We start from the raw sequence: 21,621 nt of genomic DNA, 5'->3' as shown, positions 1-21,621 counted from the left end.
TAGAAATGTTTGCCCAGCCAGGGATACTGGCCCCCACAAGCTCACCCTCCGCCCGCTTCCTGCCCAGCGGAGGCCTGGCCGCTCCATGTAGTCAATCAGTATTAGTTAAGCGTTAGTCATACGCCCAGCTATTCCTCAAGGGGGTCATTATTTTTATCCCCTTCGATCTTGACATAACCTCAGCACTTCTTGGTGGGATAATCCAGTCCCACAAAAGGCATTAGCAAGCAACATAGATATTATTGAATATTTTCTATTGGAGGGAACTGATACAAATTTATATCTCACTGTGCAAAGCAAACTCAAGTTTCCTCATCTCAACTTCTGTTGATCAATAAAATTACATTATTTAAATGAAATTCAAATGAACAACATGACATTATTTTACTGAAATTAGGTGTCTCTGAGAACCTGAACTGTGGGCTGCCAGCTACTGCACAGATTCTTTTCAGTTTGCCCAGCTTCAGATGAAAACTGAAATGGGTTTTCAAATTACTTTCCTGCAGTATTCAAATTACTTGGAATGTCTCTTCACCCTGGGACTTCATTTGATCTTCATGTGGTGCTAAGCATCAATTTCAACTTGTCTGGCCCTTCTTTGACATTGGCTCATGGAAATTAAATTAGTATGGCTGCTAATAATTAATACTTGTTGCTTAAGTATGTAATATTTGAGCAATCAAAAATGAAGCATTTAATCGAATGGATGTACTCAATTTTAAAGTGGTTGTCCACATTATCTGCTTTTATGTAAAATAACTTATTCAATGCTTATTGAATAAATGCACGCATTTATTGTATATGACATAGCATTTTTAAATTCTAAATATCTCAAACCTCCAACCATACGTATCTTTTTCTGGGTCTCCTAGAAAACACAGGTGAGCTTATGTGCTAATGATTTGAGAATTTCATCCCAGAGCAGTGAGGATGAGGGAAGGGGGAAATGAGTCAGGGTAGGCGGGGAAGCAACAAAAGATGAAGTGTTGCTAAGCTGGCTACTATGGTTCAGTGAAGAGACCCAGCAGATCAACCTGCTGTTGCTCCTGCCCTGCCCTCTGGAATGTCTCCTTACAGGCTGTACAAAGACACCATGCCTTGGGACAGTCCATTGGAGGGAGGAAGGGGAAGTGTGTGGCTCCTTCTCGTCTATAGATGACCAACTCCCCTGAACTTCCTGGCTGTGTATCCAGCCTTCCAACAGCTCTTGTAAAGACAGATCCCATGCCCCGTGTTGTATGGGGAGCCAAGGATTCCAAGTGGTGCCTGGTTGATCTCTGGCAGTGGAACCACTCAGGCGTTCAAGGAGTGGGTAGTGACTCAGGTGGAGCAAGTGACCGAGGGTCCAGTAGATTAGAGGAAGCCAAGCCCAGGGAAGTTCAATGAGATGAGTCCAATACAACTCATTGCTGTACTGCTCATATCCACTCATGCCCTTCCATCACATCGAGCTCCAGTATTATAGTGCAGAGTTTGAATTTATTTACTTATTTATTTATTTGTGAGCATAAGCTGCCTCACTTTTTTCCTGAGAGAAAGTACACGTCCAATCATTCATAGAATCTCTTTCCAAGTGGTGGCCAACTGCAATCTCCCGAGATACCTAAAGCAAAAATCATTGAAATAAACTGTAGTACCTGCTGCTACAGCCTGTCTCAAGGCCTTTACAGATATTTATTACCTCCTTCCTCATCACCAATCTCCCTGTTTTAGCCAGCATTTTGGCTGATCTGTGTTGTTTGTTCGCCTGTTGCTGTAACCCAACCTTTCATTCCCGAGGGCTCCGCACCCTTGTAGGGTTGTAGGCACTGCAGTTGTCTATGACAGAGGACACCTGGTGTGATGGACCCAGTTTAGGTGCCTCCTCAGCTTGGCTTGGCCTTACGTGCCGGCTGGGCCTTTGCTGCTTCCTCCGTGGAGAGTCCTCGCTGCTGCACAGTTGCCTCATTTTGTAACACACGTGGTTGTCTCTGTCTCCCCAGGGAGAGGGCCGAGTTTAGCATGGCCTCTAGTGGGCAGGCTATAGTGGCAACACCGCCGTCTCTGGTGCCCAAGCCCAGCCTGGACAGATTCACGGAGCCTTTGGCTCACATAAAGCGTTGCACCATGGCACCTGGGGCTGACTCTGTCAGAGGCAGCTCAGATGGGCCAGGGGACACACACTTGAAGAACAGGGAGTTAAAGCCTGAAAGACAAACGTTCACCAAAGATGTAGAATATTTCCAACATCCCAGTAGAATATTTCCAACAACATCCCTTCTAGTGAAAACTCCCAAGCATAATCACTATTCTGACCTCCATTGCCACACAGATTAATTTTATTTGTTTTTGTACTTTATATAAACAGAAATATACAGTCTGTCCTCTTGTGTCTGGCTACTTTCACATAACATTTTCTGCATGAAGTTCAGCCATATTATTTTAGGCAGAAGTAATATGTTATTTTTCCATTGTATTTCATTATAAAAACATACCACAATTTACTCAAAAACTCCTGTTTATGAACATGGGTATTATTTCCTGTTCAGGCTATTAGAAATAAAACTGCCCTAGGTGCAACCATTGATTTCAGCTGGGGATGTACTGAGAGCAGAATTGCTGGGTCATAGGCTGTACACAGGCCTAGCTTTAGTGGATCTGCCAAACACTTTTCAAAGTGGTTGGACCAGTTGCTCCACATTTCTACCAGTACCTGGTACTGCCAGTCTTTATCATTTTCGCTAGTCCAGTGGGAGTGTAATTATATTGTACTGTGGTTTTAATTTGCATTTTCTTTTATGACTAATGTTAAACACCTTTTCATATACTTATTTTCATTTTGATATCCTCTGTTGCAAAGTGCCTGATCAAGTCTTTTTGCTCAATTGTTAATCAGGTTGTCTTTATCTTATTGATTTATAGTAGTTCTTTATACATTCTGAGTATTGAGTCCTTTATTGGATATCTGTATTGCAAATATATCTTTTAAGTTTGTGACTTGCCTTAATGGTGTTCTTAATTTTAATGGAGTCCAATTTAATCTTTTCTTTTATGGATAATGTTTTTTGTGTTCATATTTAAGACAGCTTTCCCAAATTCATAAAGATATTATACAATATTCTGAACTAGAAACTTTATTGTTTTACCTTTCACTTTCAGGTCTGTGACCTACGTCAAATTATTTTGTGTGCATTGTGTAAGATTCAAGAGTTTTGTTTTGTTTTCCTTTATGGACAGCAATAAGCCCAGATCACATATTGAAAGGACAACACTTTCCCCCACTGAATTGCAGTTGTGCTTTTGTTGTGAATGATGTGACTACAGATGTTCAAGTCTTTTTCTGGACTCCCTGTTCTATTCTATTGGTCTATATGACTATCCTTACCTCAGTATCCTATTGTCTTAATTACTGCTGCTTTGTAAGTCTTGATATCTGGTAATGTAAACGCTCCAGATTTGTTTTTAAGATTATTTTGGCTATTTTAGATCCTTTTCATTTCCATATAAAATTTAGAATCAGCTTGTAAATTCTACCATATATATATATATATATATTTATATATATCTGCCTGGTTAGGTAGGTAGGATTGCATTTAATCAGTTTGGGGACAATTGACATCTCTATAATTTTGAGTCTTTTAATCCATGAACATACATATCTCTTCATTTTAAGTTTTTTTTTTATATAGTTTTCAGGGTAGAGGTCTTGTGCATCTTTTATTAGATTTATTTCTAGGGGTGTTTTTAGTGCTACTGTAAATGGTATTTTTTTAATAAAATTTCATTTTCTAATTGTTTATAGTTGGTATATAAAAATATAATAGACTTTTATGTATTAACCTTATAGTCAGTGAGCTTGCTAAATTCACTTATTTCTAGTACTTACTTTGTAGATTCTCTTGGATTTTATGTTTATAATTATATAACTTGTGAACAATAACTTAGTTACTTCTTCCTTTCCAGTCTCATATCTTTTATTTTGTTTCCTTCTCTTATTACACTAGCTATGAACTCCTGTAAATATTACAGATGGAGAAAATATCTTTTTTTGGTTTTCAGTCCTAGATGGAAAAGCATTCTACATTTAACCATTAAATATGCTACTCTCTAGAGATATTTTGTAGATACTTTTATGAGATTAAGTAAGTCTTCATCTATTCTTAGTTTGCTAAGAGGTTTCATTTTTAAAAATCATGAATAGGTGTTGAATTTTATCAAATACTCTTTATGCATCTATTGAGATGATAGTGTGATTTTTCCTCTTATTCTGGTAATGTAGTGACTTACATTACTAAGTCAACCTTTCATTCTTAGAATAAATCCCACTTCATCATGATGCCATATCTTTTTCAATCTGCTAATATTTTGTTTAGGTTTTTTGCACCTATGTTAATGAGAGAGATTGGGCTTACTTTTCCTTTCTTATAATGGCTTTTCCAGGTATTAGTATTAAGGCTATCTGGCCTCATAAAATGAGTTTGGTGCCCCGGAACACTTACTCTTGTATTGTCAACCCAGTGAAACAGCTGTGCTCTGTTTGAGCTTATCCAGAAGCCCTAAGCAAACTCCCAATGCCTTTTGGGGGAAAAGCTGATTAAATGTGGATCTCACCAAGATTGCTTGCCTTTTTTCAAAGCCATATTTCTTTCAGTTTCTACCTTCTTTTGCTGGTGTCCAGTGCCTTCCAAGAGTGTGTTTTATATATTTTCTAGAGTTATAACTGTTATGAACAAAAGAATTCGTTTGATATGAGCAACTCTGCCATTACTGCAACTGGATTTGTTACATTAGGTTTTAAATGAATGTTATTTAGGGATCAACTCCCCTAAGAATAACTATATTATAGCAGAAGACAAAGCCAGAAGCAAATAAAATATACAGTAACATGCAGATGGAAAAGTATTTTTAGAGCAGTCAACAGTGCACCCACAAACAGCAGTCTGCCCAGTGCATAGGCCGTATTAACTTATCCCCTAAAAACCTCCTGTTTCCCGCGTCTAGCTCCTTATCATTGAAATTTAACTTTCTTTTTCCCTAAATCAATAGCTTCCCACATTTACCACATATTTATGTTGTTCTCTAATGCTTCACTCCCTCACAGCCACTGGATATTGTTTGCCCTATGCACTTGATGCAATCACTCTTTCTACCCTGCTATCACGTATTTCAGCTTGTCACTTAGATCCTTTACTTTGTTTTGCCTCTTCCAAGTCATTAATTCATAGACTTAAATTCATTTTTTTTCATTTCCACACCTACAAGATGAAAAAGAAAAAAACAACCACCCAGTTCCTTGAAGCCAGACCTGAAAAAGTTAATTATTTCTAGGCATAATCCCCAGCATCTCCCCACGTGTTCTTATATACACAGGAGTAAGGAGCAGTGTGAGAACCTGGCTGAACTCCCATAAAGCTCTGTCATTAACTGGCACAGTGCTTTGGATTACTCACTGAAGCCTCCATTTTCCTGTTTGTAAAATGAGGAAAACCCTTGAAGACTTAAAATCTACTGCACCCCATCTTGATATTTTACCAGCCTATTGAAACTACAGAGAAGCAAATCCCAGGTTAGCAGGTGTCGTGGCATTAGGGGGAGGAGAGATTGACTGCCAAGTGGGTGCTTGAAACTCCCATCTGCAAGAATTTAGGCTCTGTGGGACTTAGAATTTGGTAGGCCAACCCTGGGATGTGGCGTGGACTGCAAGGAGACAGTGTAAGAAGAGACACTTGAGATGTTGGTTATTTTCTCCCCAATGCTGCTCCGAGGCTCTGACTCAAGGCTTCACCCTCTCTGTAGCTTTTTCTCACAGTCCCAATTCGCCACAATTTCCTCTCCCCTCCCTAAAACTTAATCTAATTTTAACTTTTATTTGGTCCTGATTGCAAAACAGAACTATTCCACATTATTGTTTGTATTTGACTCAATAAACTTTTCTGTTCTTTGCTACACAAAGCAAATGATTCTATTGCTCAATAATCTTTTTTTAAAATGAGAAGTAAAATTAGATGAAAGATGGCTTTTAGTTCCTTGTGACCTAAGCTTCCCTCTTTCAGCTTTCTTCCCACCCCCTTGATTAAGATAAACAACCTTTGATCAAGAAAAGATTCTTAAAGTCTTAGTTAAACAAAAAGCAGAATCAGTTAATCATTCCCAAAGGCTGGCCTTTCCCCTGTGACCTCTTCTTGGGTTGAAATGGAATGAAACTGTATAGCCTATGTATGTATTAAACTAAGTTTAGAACTATGTCTTTTATTTTTTACTTAAAGCCTTATGAAAGATAAAACCACTTATTCTGAATAACACCAAAGACAATAACTTGGAAAGCTGCTTTGATGAGAGTAGAAACTTACAAACAATAAATTCAATAGATCTCTGTTACAAAATCAGTGTCAGGGGAAGAGTTAACTCACATTTTAAAGCCAACTTTTACAGTGAACAAGGATCTCTTTGAGCGTTAGCGGTGGGATTTGATCTGTAGTACAGTTAACCAAATGGCTAGAGGTAAATAATTTTACAATAGAGGCATCACATATAAGATGCAGATTGCTCTTTAGTCATAAACAAGCAATCTGCTCTGAACAGATCAGGAGAATGAGAAATTAATCAAAGTAACTAAAATAACTGCTTCACATAGACAGTTAAAGTATATCATTCAGATCTAACCTCCTCTTCTCTACTTGGGGCTGTTTTTTCTCTTCAATCAAAGGAGCTTTTCTTGACTCTCTGATTTCTGCCTTTTTTGCAGATAACTTTCCATTATCTTGGAAAATAATTTTTATTATTTTGCCCATAGCCTGAGCTTAAGAGTTTTCTAATTTCCCCTCAAAATGAATGTTAGAAAAGAATTTCTATTTATTCTGTAGAAGTATGATCGGTAGTATGCAAAAATTCAAAGCACTTTCAACAGTTTTGATGTTAACTTGTTTTTATTGGTATGTTTTTGTAAAGGGTATGGGTATTATATCTCAGAACAAAGATACTCTCTGCATCTGTTCATAGTAATTTTGTTCCATTCTCTTTTCTGTCTGCTCTCTTTTTCTTGTTTAAAATATAGTGTGTTACAGTTATAGTGAGGCAAATGATTCCTATCAAACCCATCGCCGTTAAAACTCCTTTCAGTATAAGATCATCTCTGGTAAGTACAGGAGCCGAATTTGGGGGAATAAACAGTGATGCCTGGGCAATGTTAGATACTGCAGATTTTAAGGAGTTCTTATCTATGGTTCGTATTGCCACATAAATTCTGTGGCTTTCTTGTGTCTCTCCATCAGGTTGATGTTCAGGTCCACTTATGAAAAGCTTTGGTGAGAATGTAAATATCTCCTTGGTGCCAGCTTGTTGAGGATTTAGCTTTGTTGTGTTCACCAAAATGGCGTTGTTAAAATCATCTCGAATATCCTGTAGACTCTTACTCATCCTTATTTCATAGCTGTTAGCTGAAATTAAAAATATAAATGGGAAGGTTAAGTCACTTGAGTAGGTTTTCTAGTTTGTTACAAATGACTAATGAGAATAGCAACAAAAAGTCAAAATACTTAAGAACAAATATAACAAGAAACATGCACATGAGCAAAACTTGAATGCATTATCTAAGAACTCATATTAAAACCTAAACAAGAGGAAAGACGTTGTTTTTGAATAGTAAGATTCAGCATAATAAAGATATTTTCCTCTTATTTTATGAATTTTGTGTAATTCTATTAAAAGTGCCTCTAGTTTCTATTTCAACAAGCTTATATATTGTAAAGTTTAAATGGAAAATAGTCAAGTCTAAAAATAGCAATGCAGGACTAAACTTATCATATATAAAAACATATGTAAAAAGAAGCAAATGGAAATCCTAAAATTGAAAAAAAACAACACCATTACAATGAAAAATTAGAGAGAATTAAGATTGGATTGGACACAACAGAAGAAAGAATCAGGAAATTTGAAAACAGGTTCATGAAAATCATCCAAAATGAGGCACTCAGAAAAAAAGATAGAAAAATTCAAAATAATCTCAATGATCTTTGAGATCCACTGACATCCATTTAGAGTGTGTTGCTTCATTTATTATACACAATGCCTTATGACGTAGATAGTTTTAGTCCTGTTTTCCATATAAGAAAACGGAGGCCAACAGAGTAAGCAACCTGCCAAAGATCAAACAGCTGAACTTTTTTTTTTTTAAATATATCTTTATTGATTTCAGAGAGAGGAAGAGAGAGAGATAGAAACATTAATGATGAGAGAGTCACTGATTGGCTACAGCCTGCAACCCGGGCATGTGCCCTGACTGGGAATCAAACCCTGATCGCCTGGATCCTAGGTCGATGCTCAACGGCTGAGTCACGCCCGGCCGGGCAAACAGCTGAACTTAAAGCCAGAGTGGGAATGACTTTTTCCCTTACTTCTAAGTTACAGCTATTTCCACTATACAAGGGGCATGGCTATCCCACAGTTTTAATCATTTTGCATTTCCAGCCTTTAAATTTGGAGAATCTTTAATTCAGAGTGTAAAGTATTTCACTTCATTCTTTGGCAAGAAGAGAGAGATTTTGATGAAAGAATGGAGAACAAACCTACAATGATGACTATTTCTCAGCAGCACAGAATTATTGGTAATTGAGATTTTTTCGGCAATGTAGTGAACAGAGAATTATAAGCCAGAGAAAGTTGGAAGCAAGACTGGCAAAGGTCCAAGGTGGTCACTATTATTGACAGATATTGAAAAAAATCAATTCTCAATCAAGAAAGTTGGCTCCTATAGGCTTCCAATCAAAGACATCAGGAAATAAACCATTTAATGTGCAATCAATGATAACCTTATTTTTGGTGATCACAAAATTGTTGGAAAGGTTATTCTTTGAGAAAAGTTATTCTGTTGAATTGCCATGGAGGTCAAAAGATGAGGTAGGTGGAAGCTTGAATGCTGGAAAGTTAAGAAAGAACTTCACCCATGTTCACCCAAGCAAGGGTAAGAAAGCCCTAAGCAGGGGAACTGGTCCCAGCCTCCCTAACAAAAGTGATGGCCAGAAGCGGGAGGGGAAAATGTGCCAAGTTTTACATGACTTATGGAAATTACTCCCTTAAACCTGTCTCCTAAATCTGAACAAACAGTCACTATCCAATCTGCAGAAAACTGATTACCACAAGCACCTGAAGTCCATGCTCTGTGATGCAGAACCTATTTCTGCTGATACGCCCACCACTGTGTGTGGTAGTCACGCTTCCAGTCACTTCCAGTCGAGGTTTCTGCTTGATTAGTGCTGGGTGGCTTTCCAGGGCCCCTTCAGCCCTGGGGCAGCCGACACGCTCCCCTTCCCGGGCTCCATGCTATGAGGCCTTTCCCGCAACTCAAAGCTTTTCACGACAACCTTCTGTCAGTGTCTTAGCTCTAAACTCCCGAAGTTACTTTTATCCAGTTAATAGCTGATAGAGTTATTAGAAATGCCTCCTTGTAGAAAAATAGGCAGTGAAACCAAGAAACCTACCCTGGCCCTGATCGAAGTCCTCTCCAGGTGCTGTCCAAGACAGAGTCACCTCTTCGTCCACTTTGACAGCTGCCAGGTCGATAATTTGGCATGGTGGAAACACATCGGGATGGGGGCCAGCTGGAACTCCCAGCACGGAAAAGGAGCCCCCCGAGCTTATCCGGCTAAAGCTCCCCTTTTGCTCCTCCTCGCTCCTGCCCATCGACCTCCTTGCGGCATTCATCTGAATGTTACCTGGGGCACAAAGGATACAACAGCCAAACAGCAAGTTACAACTCCCCAAGTGGCTTTTTTTTTTGACAGGTTATTGCGAGACATTTTAAAAACTTTTTTTCTTTACTATATTTTTAGAATAACTGAGTTTGTTTATTCCACAATTCGTTCATTCATTTATCCATTCATACACTCACTAAGTATTTCGAGGGCGCATCCCATGGCAGTGACCATGGGCAAAGTACCACGTGGAATTTACAGCCATATTAATAAACATATTTACAAACTGTGATAAACATAAGAGGGAAAAAGCGGGGTGCTATGAAAGAAAATGACACAGGTATATAATTTAGAGTTTTATCAAGGAAGTTATGTTTAAAGGTTTCCTAAAGTATGAGCATGTGTCAGCTGGGTGAAGGGTAGAGGAGGGAATGTCGGAGGCAGAGGCATGAGGTTGTGTAAAAGTCTGAGGTGCACAAGAGCTGTGCAGGTTAGAAAAAAATGATTAAAGCGAGGAGTATAGTAGTTTGAGATGAGACAGAGAAGTTCATGCTGGACCTTGTGGGCCACTGCAGTGGTTTTAGAGTTTAATCTTACATACTGTGGGGAAGCAAGGCAGTGACACGATCACAGTTGCCCCCTAGCAGGTCATGCAGGCTGCTCTCAGCAGAGAACGGATTCAAGCACAGCCAGCACAGAGGCCACTGAGACAGCCATTGCCAACAGGCCAGGCGAGAAAGGATGGCAGCTTGGGCTGGCAAGAGCAGTGGAGGGGAGGCAAGAAGCAGACAGTTTGAGGTGTATTTTGGAGACAAAACCAGCAAAATATGTCAAAAGAGAAAATTGATGAACAACAACAAAGCAGCTCCCAGGTTTTTAAAGTGAGCAATTTGGGAGCAGAAGCAGGCTACAGTGAAGGAGACTAAAAATGTAAGTTTTACAAGGTTTGTGATTCCTGTAAAACATCCAATTGAAATGTCAAGGAGCCAGTTAGACATGGATTTTAATCTCCTAAAGAAGTTTTAGCTGGATTTAATAATTTTGAAGTTATGAATTTGGAAGTTATAGTCATATAGATATTATTAAAGCTATATGGATTAATGAGGTTATCTAATAAGAATTTCAACCGTAATGATAAATTTCATTTATTGAGTGCCTGGGGGTTTACTATGTGCCAGGCACTTTTCTAAGTATCTGATGTGTATAAATATTTAATTTCCTCATCAATGCTATGAGGAGGGTACAATTATTACCCCCATTTTTACCGATGATGAAACAAAAGTACACAGAAGCCAAGGAACTTGCCCAGAGTCACACAGCAAATAAATGGAGGAGCTAGGTTTCCAACCCAGGCAGTGAGGCTCCAAGTGGTAGAGTGAGGAGGTTAGGACTGAGCTCTGAGAATTAGCAACAATAGGAAAGGAGAAGCTGGAGAAAGAGCCTGACAAAAAATTCCAGAGCCTAAGAGGTAATCAGGCGAGTGTCGTATCAGAGAAACAAGGAAATGACAAAGGAGAGATCAATTGGTTGTGTCAGATACTGCTCAAGTCAGGTAAAATGAGGACTGAAATGTACCCTTTGAATTTAACAGAAGGAGGGTCATTGGTGACTAGGGCTGGAGTAATTCCAGTGCAGTGATTTAAATGGAAGAGTGATTTGGATGGAAGTCATTGTAGTGAACAGAGTAGTAAATTGGAGCTGAGAACTTACAAACAACAGGTTTAGATTAATTTCAAGGAACCAGACATCAGGGACTATAAAGGTGGAAGGTAGCTGAAGAGGGATCAACAAAAAGTATTTTAATATGGAAAGTAATGAATCATGCTTGAATGCTGCTCAGAGGGATCAGTAGAGCAGGAACCCACAAGGCAGAGCTCTCAAGGCCGCTGGCTGGGCAGACTGGATGGGATCCAGAGCAGATCCAATGGAGACACCAGCTCTTGGGGAGGAGAGGAAAGGAGTAGATGCTACTGTGTCTGGATATTTGGTGGTGAAAATAGAGCAGCTCTCATTTTTCAATGAAGTGTATGCTCAAGGTCATCACCTGAAAATTAGCTGGTAGAGTGAGTGCTATGTGTAGCAGGCATGCCTAGGGAAACCTAACTTTTTCTTTCTATGCCATTAAGGGCCCATATGTTGGACACAGATAAAAGCACAGTTGAATATTACTTTTCTAATCTCACCGTACACAAGATGCTGATATTTTTATACTTTACACTCATGGGTTTTGAAAAGATTCTTAAACTGGTCAGTAGCCTGAAAGCTTGTTGAGTGTAATCAAGTCTTATTCTACCTGGTATCCCATGTTCCTAGGACTGAACCTGTAACCTGTAGGCCTTCAAAAATCTTTGACTTATAAATGAAAGAGGGAATATCTATTTAGAAATCAAGTCTTATATTTAGATACAAAATAGTTCGTTATAGCTGCTAAAATATATGAAAAGTATTCATAAACATTCTGCAGTTTTGCAAATAAAAATGCTTAGAAATATTTTTGAGATTATTTTATAAGGACTGTAGTATGTTCCTGTTTGTTATACTTGAACCACTGTTTCCTATCAGGAACTATAATAATGGTGTTTAAAAGATGTATATCTTCTATTTATTTGGCACTTTTATCTTGAAGGAAGACACAACATCTTCAGGAAGCACTCAGTTGTCTGTAATATCCAAACTCATATTTTTTTAGGAACTCACTTCCTGTGTGGCTTGTTTGGGTTATTTGCTTCCCTCTTTCAGCTTCTAATAACTATGTGCCTCTTTCTCTCACCTAAGCCTCTGTGGAGGAAATGCAGGAGCTGGAACTGAGAAAACTCAATAATAAATCTCTTTATCTGCTAGTAATCTGATGAGACAGTCACAAGAAAGAGGTAAAAGTAATAAGTAAAACGGAGGTAGGAGAAATCTGTGGGAATTACCTATTGCCTTCTTGTTATCTACTACCATGGATCTTTGAAGAGTAAAGAGGTAGTCAACAACTTATGCATTGACTTACACATAAAGAGATTTGATATTCTATCTTTCTTTCACCTCTCTTCCCCTCCCTCTCAAACACACACACACACACACACACACACACACACACACACACTCATCAGTTATATACACATTAAATGATGTTATTCAAATAACAGTGCTAATGATTCTTACCATTTGTTATGTAACCTGGCACATACATAGCATGACTCCCTGGAATAGAGTGGCCTAGGGCGCTTATGCTGGGAGAGTGATTGATATGCACTTTCAAGCTATATCTACCATTTACAGCAAAGGAGAAAAAATACCTCGAGTAAATTCCATCATTTTTTATAACATCAGCACCTGTAGGTATATAAAAAAAGCTCAGCGTCAACATGTCATCACAGTTGATTACTAATATTTCATTAAATCATTAAAAACTGAGATTCACTCCCCTTATTCTTCCCAATTTAGCATATGATGTATGGTCATATCTATTTTTTATATTATCAGGTGATTAAAAATCTAATGGTTCCATAATTTCTCCCTGTGGTTCCTTAACCTGCAAAAAAGTATTTTCTAAAGGTGAATGAGTTGTGCCTGCTTCAGTGCTAAGAAAGCATTTAATAATCACCTTTAGCTCTCCTTCCTATCATTGAAACTAGTACTAGCTTTCCACAGAAACCAAGTGCATTCTTAAGCTTGTTTATAGTCATAGATCCTTTTGAGATAAAACCAATCTGTTCCCAGGAAATTAATATATGTGCACATATGTACAATTTCACATAATTTCAAGGGATTTATGAATATCCTGAAGCCCTAATAGGAAAAAGAAAAAATTTCTGAGTAAAAAAATATATATTTGTAGTTGATTAAAAAAAAGTGTGAAATCATTTAATTTTTTTCATTTGAGGGTACACGGAACTGTTCTAGAACTGACTTGGAGTTTGATGCGCTTTGGCCCCACCCATTGTGCCTCATTTCAGGAGACATTCTGAAAGCTTGACCAGTGCTAGGCTGCTTTCCTTTTGTATTGAGCCTCAGAGAGCAATTCCGTTCCAAACCAAGTCCATGGCTGAATGGCAGGATGGCCTAGATTCTGGGGCAGCAGGGAAATACAGCTTAGCCAAAGTGCAGATCACAGTCACTGCTCAAGTGCAGGTGGCCACACCGGGCAAGCAGCTTGTCCTGTTCTCATACCACACGTCCAGCCCAGGACTCTAGCATTGTATCAGCACTAACATGAGTGCCCTCAAGTCCCGGCAGAAGCAGGGCTGCTCCTGAACACGAGATAACTTGTGTCTGCACTTGCATTAATTTAAGTAATTTTAAACACCTTGCTGATTGGTCGAGATGGAAAAGTAGCCAGCTGCATGGGCGAGTTCTGGAATGAAATAGCCAGTCAGTAGGATTATATTAAATTTAAATAAATAATGATAGTAGGTTTAGAAATTGTTTTTATGTACTGGAAAGAAATAAAATCTTGGGATTTAGTGATTTAATGATGAATAAGTTCTATTTTTGTTGAGAAATGATCATGGAAAATTTCTCCATGCCATGGTTTATTCATTAATTTTATTTAGCAGATTAATACCACTTCTAATATAAAAATAAGTATTATACAATGCATGTGTGCTAAGTATTGGGGAAAACAATGACATTTACACTTTAATGCCTAAACAATCTTTTCATTGTTTCTTTCATTAGAGTTTAAATTTAGACATCAAATAAAATGGTTCCAGGGAATAAATATTAAAGCCTATTGAGTCTATTCAAATGATCTTTCCTGAGATAACCGTATTTGTTCCCCTGGAGGCCTGCCTATAGGCTGAGAGAAGAGCATTTTTGGACCGTATTCAAAAAATGGAAGGTGTGGCCATGGATAAGTAATCAAGATTATGCAAGTTCATTTGGATTCATCCCAGTGGACAAAACAAGAGGACTTCTCTGGTATCCCTCCGAGGAAGACTTGAACGAAAATCCTTCAAAGGAATGTTTGCTTCATAAATGTCATACTAGACTGTCATGGCAACATACTAATGGGTTGCCAAACGTAAGACTCCGAAAATTTTGCCTTTGAAACAACAGAGGGAAGGAATATGGTTTTATCAGCAGATCAGACACTTGGGGCTGCTAACTTGGGCTGTGAGGCCTATTGTCACTTTGAGAATTTAGTTTAGGAAAAAACAGAACAGGAAAGATAAGATAAAAGAGTTTGTTTTTAGAAGTCAGGAAAGTTAATCAGAAAGAGGCCAGATGCTGCTGTTCGCCAGCTTGCTGCTGTGCTCTGTGCCGTGTGAGGAGAGCTCTGGATTCTCCCTGCGCAGAGTGAGTGCTTTCAAGCAGGGCTCTGTTTTGTCTTCCCAGCAGTGGGAGAATCTCTCCCCTGATTGCACTAGGCTTGTTGGTTTGGTCTTGTGACCAAACCGCATCGGTGAGAGGCGCTGGCTATGCCCTCTTATCCACCCAGCTACGTGGCTAAAGAAAGTCTAGGCTCATCGTGTGAGTCACAAGTTCAATTTCCATTTTCTCTTCACTATCAGGTTCTAGGAGAAAAAAATGGATTCACTGTCATTGCATCGCCCCCACCCCCCCCCCCCGCCCGGGTTTTCATTTGCTATTTTAATCGTTCAATCTGATTATTTCCATGAGTAGCAAAGCTGGTTAGTTTAGTGGAATTGGGCATGTCACAGGAACACAGAACTGCTCCTGTGTGACTTCACTAAGTGAGTGTGGCCAGTGTCACTGGACAAGTGGATGCCGAGATCTAGTGACTTTCTCCCACCTTTTTGCTCCTGCACAGCCACTCTGCAGAGCCTCAGGGATACTCTCTTTTCCCAAGTTCACATTTGCTTTCCTTGTGCAGATGTGACTTGTAGTTACTTTGTGTATCAGTGATTCTTATTTTTTTTTTGTAGGAGTGACTTATTAAACAGGTTTATTATTATTATTATTATTATTATTATTATTATTATTTTGGCTTGCTTTTTAAAATAATACTTTATAAAATTTATTGGGGTATCAGTGATTCTATGAGAATTTGAGAACCTCATAAGATTGGATGAGAAAAATAAATGAATTGAAAGAATATTAAAGATAAGCTTAATATGGATTCTGTGGCATCACAACAGTTCTTGAGAACACGAAAAATGACCTGACATTACTTGTTACCTGCTCCATTATCAAAAAGTTTCAGCGTAACAGGATCTTCAGTCTCTGGCTCAATAGTAGCAGTGACAGTGGCGTTGAGAATGGGATTAAACCCCTTTCTCACATTTGCATAAATCACCATGGGATGGGGGAAAGAGGTGCTGTCTTTTTCTACAAAGGCTTCCACAGTAGCAGGAGGCTGGGCTGAGCGGGAGGCGCGAGAGGTCACTGTCACTTTCAAGGCTTGAAGAGAATGGTGCGTATTGTTCAGCATGTAGGTCCAGAGCCCGGGCTGCAGAACAAAGGGTTCTGTTTTGTTAAGTGTGAAGCAAAGGATAAACCCCTTTAAAGCATAAATCTAAGCTCCTAGGTTTTTTGTTCTTGTTCTGTTGATGTTGCATTTTCTAAAATTCTATGAGAGAATGTCAGGCATAGAAATATTGCTTACGGAATAACTAAATTCACTATTTACATGGCTCTCAGAGCACAAACCACTTGCATTGTTAGGTGCCTCTTCAGGGAATTATACCCTGAATATATTTGTGGCAAAGGACACGTCTTGAGTCACATTTTAGAAGATGATAACTGTGTTTCAAAGCTTCAAAGTGCTTTGCAAATATTAATCTGAGCCCCTTCATCCAAAAGGAGGTTCAATGTTTTTATTCCTTTTATATAATGGAGAAGATTACAGAAAATTAAGCAGACAATTATGATTTACGTGGATAACTGTTATTGAAGGAAACAGTATCTGAACTTTCCTCCACTTCCCCCAAGCCTACCACATACCCAGAAGTCCCAAATAACAAAACCCACATACACTCTTTTTTTAACTGGAATGCTTTTTTTTAATTGGTCAGGGTTCTTTAATTTCTGTGTTGAGTAATTTATAGAAATATTGCTAAATATTATTCTCTTTTGCCTGTCTAGACTGCCTGGGAGCAAACCTGCAAAATAATGTCTGAACAAAAAAAGCTTAAACTACAATGTAGCAGAAATTTGTTCCTTTGATTAAACTATACATAAATACTCTTTTTTCTCTTTTTCTTACTGCTGCTGCTTCTCAGACCCTGGAAGTAACAGGAGGAACACAATCGAGCAGGAGGAACAAGAGAGAAAACAATGAGTTAGGGTGTGATTCAGTGTGGAAGGTAAGGTGCCACCACACTTTGCCCAGCATTCTTCATTGGGGTTCATGTGCTTTACCATTTTTCAGTGAAGTCACAATTCAAGATTATTTATCATCTATCTATCTATCTATCTATCTATCTATCTATCTATCTATCTATCTATCTATCATCTATCTATCATCTATCTATCTATCTATCTATCTATCTATCTATCTATCTATCTATCTATCTATCTATCTATCTATCTATCATCTATCTATCATCTATATCATCTATCATCATCTATCATCATCATCTATTATCTATCTTTCTATCATCTATTGATCTATCATCTATCATCTGTCTATCTATCTATCTATCTATCTATCTATCTATCTATCTATCATCTATCTATCTATCTATCTATCTATCTATCTATCTATCTATCATCTATCATCTATCTAATCTATGTATCATCTGTCTATTTGTCTATCTGTCTTTCATCTATCTATCTATCTATCTATCTATCTATCTATCTATCATCTATCTATCTATCTATCTATCTATCATCATCTATCTAATCTATGTATCATCTATCTATCTATCTATCTATCTATCTATCTATCTATCTATCTATCTATCTATCATCTATCTATCTATCTATCATCTGTCTATCTGTCTATCTGTCTATCTATCTATCTATCTATCTATCTATCTATCTATCTATCTATCTATCTATCTATTCATCTATCATCTATCTATCTATCTATCATCTGTCTATTTGTCTATCTGTCTTTCATCTATCTATCTATCTATCTATCTATCTATCTATCTATCTATCATCATCTATCTATCATCTATCATCATCTATCATCATCTATAATCATCTATAATCTATCTATCTATCTATCTATCTATCTATCTATCTATCTATCTATCTATCTATCATCTATCTATCATCTATCTATCTATCATCTATCTATCTATCTATCATCTATCTATCTATCTATCATCTATCTATCTATCTATCATCTATCTATCTATCTATCTATCTATCTATCTATCTATCTATTATCTATCATCTATCATCTATCTATCTATCATCTATCTATCATCTATCTATCTATCTATCTATCTATCATCATCTATCTATCATCTATCATCATCTATCATCATCTATCATCATCTATAATCTATCTATCTATCTATCTATCTATCTATCTATCTATCTATCTATCTATCATCTATCTATCTATCATCTATCTATCTATCTATCATCTATCTATCTATCTATCTATCTATCTATCTATCTATCTATCTATCTATCTATCTATCTATCTATCTATCTATCTATCATCTATCTATCATCTATCTATCATCTATCTATCTATCTATCAATCTATCATCTATCTATCTATCAATCTATGATCTATCTATCTATCTGTCTATCTATCTATCTATCATCTATCTATCTATCTATCTATCATCTATCTATCATCATCTATCTATCATCTATCATCTATCTATCTATCTATCTATCTATCTATTATCTATCATCTATCATCTATCTATCTATCATCTATCTATCATCTATCTATCTATCTATCTATCTATCTATCTATCTATCTATCTATCTATCTATCATCTATCTATCTATCTATCTATCTATCTATCTATCTATCTATCTATCTATCATCTATCTATCATCTATCATCCCTAGCTATTATAATTATAACATTAGTAACATGCATGGCAGTAACCTCCACATCAAAAACTTCTCTTTGGGTGTAATGAGTGTTTTCATATACGGCACCTAGTCCAGACTAAGAGGTGGGGTCGGGGGGGATGCAGGTCATCCATATTGAACTACTTGTGGTTCTATGAAGAGCCATATTCCTTTTCTCTCCTTTCTATGTGCTGTTCACTCTGCTTAGAACGTCATTCACACCTTTGTCCCCTTTATCCCCTGCCTTTCTCTTTGGTCTTTTCACTTCCAGGAAGCGTTCTCTCCCCCAGTCCCCATCCCTCCTGCATATCCCTCCCGTATGCTCTGCATGCCCTGCTCTTGTCTTATCATGGCATTTTATTATAAAGCACCTAAGACAGTCTCAGCACACAGCAGGTGCTCAAAAACATATGTATTGTATGTGTTCATGTTATAAATTCTAAATAGAGGGTTTTCTAAGTGTATAGATAAGTATGTCTATATGAATTTTGTAAAGAAGTAAGCAAAAATAAGTTATTTTTATTACATAAATACTAATCTCCACTGTTAAAGTTTTGAACATACATTAGTAGTTCTCCTTAAACTTTTAACATTCACAAAATGTCCTCATAAAGTTAAAGTAAAATTATGATAATCAAATAGGGCTTCCTTCACACAATGCATTTAATTACGTGATTTAACTGAACGTCATTCACTTGACTAAATGTTGCCATGTGAACAAGCCCCGACATCTACCTTCGCGGTTCCTGGAATCCAGAGGCGAGCAGTCCTCAGAGCTTGATTGACGGTAAAATTATGTGTGTGGTATTGTCTTCCGCTAGGATCCCACAGTACAATCTCAGGGGGACCGCTGGTCTGCCATGCGACCAGAAAGGCGGTGTCATTGCCCACACCGTTATCCACAGCCACAGTGCTTTTCAGCTGGCGGTGAGGTTTAACATTCCCTCCCATGCTTTCAAGCTGTTTGAGAGAATATATATATGAAGGTTTCTAGCGTATGCACAATCATTCCGTCTTTTTCTTTACTTCTGTGACAAAAATGAACTGCTAAAAATAAAAAGCATTCAATTCTGATGTACTATATTCAGATAAATCATTTTCCATATACTAATACATGGCCAGAGCAAAATACAGTGCATTATATAACTACAGAGGAGATAAAATGTTTTGTTATAGCTTATACTTCAGCAGCATTTAATCATTGTGTAGCTATGAATACATTTGAAAAATTGTATTTATTAAGTAAATACATTAGTAACACTTTGTAAGTATTGCTCAGACTTGGAAAGTGTATAAAATTTTCCTGGTAGATGACAGCAAAGACCTTGTGGACTATTTGCTAAAATCAATTTAACAAGTGTTTGTGAGCCGCTGACCACCTTGCCACATCCTGTGCTGGGCCCTGAGAGCTTGTAGGGGTCTAGATGTAGTTTCTGGCCACGATCTAATGGGGCTAATGGCATAAAAACAAGTGGGGAGAGGTGGCCAAGTTTGGGAACAGAAGGTTAATTGGAGCCATACGAATAATATTTTGTTACTTTTTAAAACATCTGTTTTCATTTCATATTATCAAAGAGGAAATCACAGGGTAGAAGGACGATTCAGAAAGCCAATTGTAGTCTAATATATATTGCTATTTATAATTCACCTTTTTTCACTTCTTTTTAAAAAAAATTTTTTTATTGTTGACAGTATTACAGATGTCCCCCAATTTCCCCCCCTTCCCCCCTCCCTTTTTTCACATCTAATCATGGGATGATAGTTATTGCCTTTACTGTGTACATATAATCTTCATGTTAAAAATTTGCTAGGAATAATTTATTGACTTCGGTGTTCATATGAAACCAAGGTTCACTTACCATCTGTGAGGAAACAGCAGATGAAATTTTGTTTGGTTATGTTAAAAATATCTTTAAACTACTTAGAAGAAAAATTTTGACCCTTTTAAAAAAATGGTTTGATTAAAGGAAGCTTTTGTGAGCAAAATCAAGTAACTTATGGTTGTTAAATAGATATTTAGAAATTTTTAGAATTTAATGGAATAGTTGAAGCTTTTTACATGCGAGAGGAGCTTCATAGAAGTTTTTGAATAAGCTAAAGTAAAAAGGATTCCGAATTATAGAAAGTTATTATGGAACTAAAACTAAATACGCGGTTTTTTATTTTTCTCTGGACCTCACCTCTACTGCACCCATACCCACCCCCATTTTCAGCCATAGGAGGGAGCAAGCTCTGCGCACAGACCTTGAAAAACAATTACAGAAAATGACTCCCAGGGCTGAGGAGCGCAGACACCAGGTAAAAATGAAGCCTGGCGCTGGTGATGCCAGGAAGCCCCTGACCTATTCAAATAAGGTGAATGAGACAGTTAGCACAGCTCATCTCTCTTCAGTGCTTCCTTCCCCCCAACTCAACTCGCAGGACAACACTGAGGAAATTCTGACCTGAACACGTTGTTGAAAAACATCTCCGGTTCCAGAGGAAATTCTCCCGAAAGCATCAATCATGCTGTTGGAGTTTGATTTATCTGGAACAAAGAACTTCAAACCTCCTGAAATACATGATTTGGATGTTAACTGTTAAAATGTATAACAGAATACAAAAATAAAATGTAAGACTTTTCCGTCAACCATTCTTTGCATAAAAGGGTTAGTTTGGGAGAAACAGGAGCTGTGCTTCGTTTGCTTTGCATGGCACCCTCACGACCACCCAGTGAGCAGCACGAAGGGCGTGGTTGTGTCTCCTCTGTTCTTAGCTGTAATGTTAGGCTCTAGACCTGTACTCTGTACAGGGTAGAAACTCAATAAATATATATTTACTAGTCTTGAAATGAAAATTCCTGGATAATCTAGGTTAACTGTAATCTACACTGCTATATATTTATACTTACATTCTGAAAACATTATTTTCAAAGGTAATTCAATAAAACCTAACTTTCAGTCTTCAAGTCAGCATACCCATTTTTACTGAATATAAAGAATATAGATAAAATTATTTTGTGCCTCATTTACAA

The 21,621-nt window shown here is 37.6% G+C and overlaps 1 protein-coding gene and 1 long non-coding RNA gene across 3 annotated transcripts in view; one reads left to right on the top strand and one right to left on the bottom strand.

Annotated features, from left to right (window-relative positions):
• The first annotated feature begins 5,345 nt into the window (after nt 1-5,345).
• LOC308560912 lies at nt 5,346-21,553 on the top strand. The gene is made up of 4 exons (XR_013999406.1): nt 5,346-5,545; nt 7,034-7,114; nt 16,841-16,924; nt 20,822-21,553. It is a non-coding gene; the product is annotated as an uncharacterized lncRNA (long non-coding RNA).
• Nucleotides 6,922-21,621, bottom strand: part of CLCA2 (chloride channel accessory 2) — a 42,795-nt gene continuing 28,095 nt past the window's right edge. The window contains exons 12-17 of one of the 2 annotated variants that reach the window (XM_081145291.1): nt 21,053-21,159; nt 19,344-19,568; nt 15,798-16,068; nt 12,819-12,989; nt 9,456-9,689; nt 6,922-7,415 (exon numbers count right to left, since the gene is read on the bottom strand). In XM_081145291.1, coding sequence (XP_081001417.1) covers nt 6,973-7,415; nt 9,456-9,689; nt 12,819-12,989; nt 15,798-16,068; nt 19,344-19,568; nt 21,053-21,159 — 1,451 coding nt within the window. In that variant the 3' untranslated portion in view covers nt 6,922-6,972. Of the gene's footprint in view, nt 7,416-9,455; nt 9,690-12,818; nt 12,990-15,797; nt 16,069-19,343; nt 19,569-21,052; nt 21,160-21,621 lie in introns of those variants that run through there. The other variant, XM_081145292.1, reaches the window with a different exon arrangement.

Source organism: Miniopterus schreibersii (assembly GCF_964146895.1).
Source record: "Miniopterus schreibersii genome assembly, chromosome: 8".
NCBI lineage: Eukaryota > Metazoa > Chordata > Mammalia > Chiroptera > Miniopteridae > Miniopterus > Miniopterus schreibersii.
This window is presented reverse-complemented; position numbering and strand designations above follow the sequence as displayed.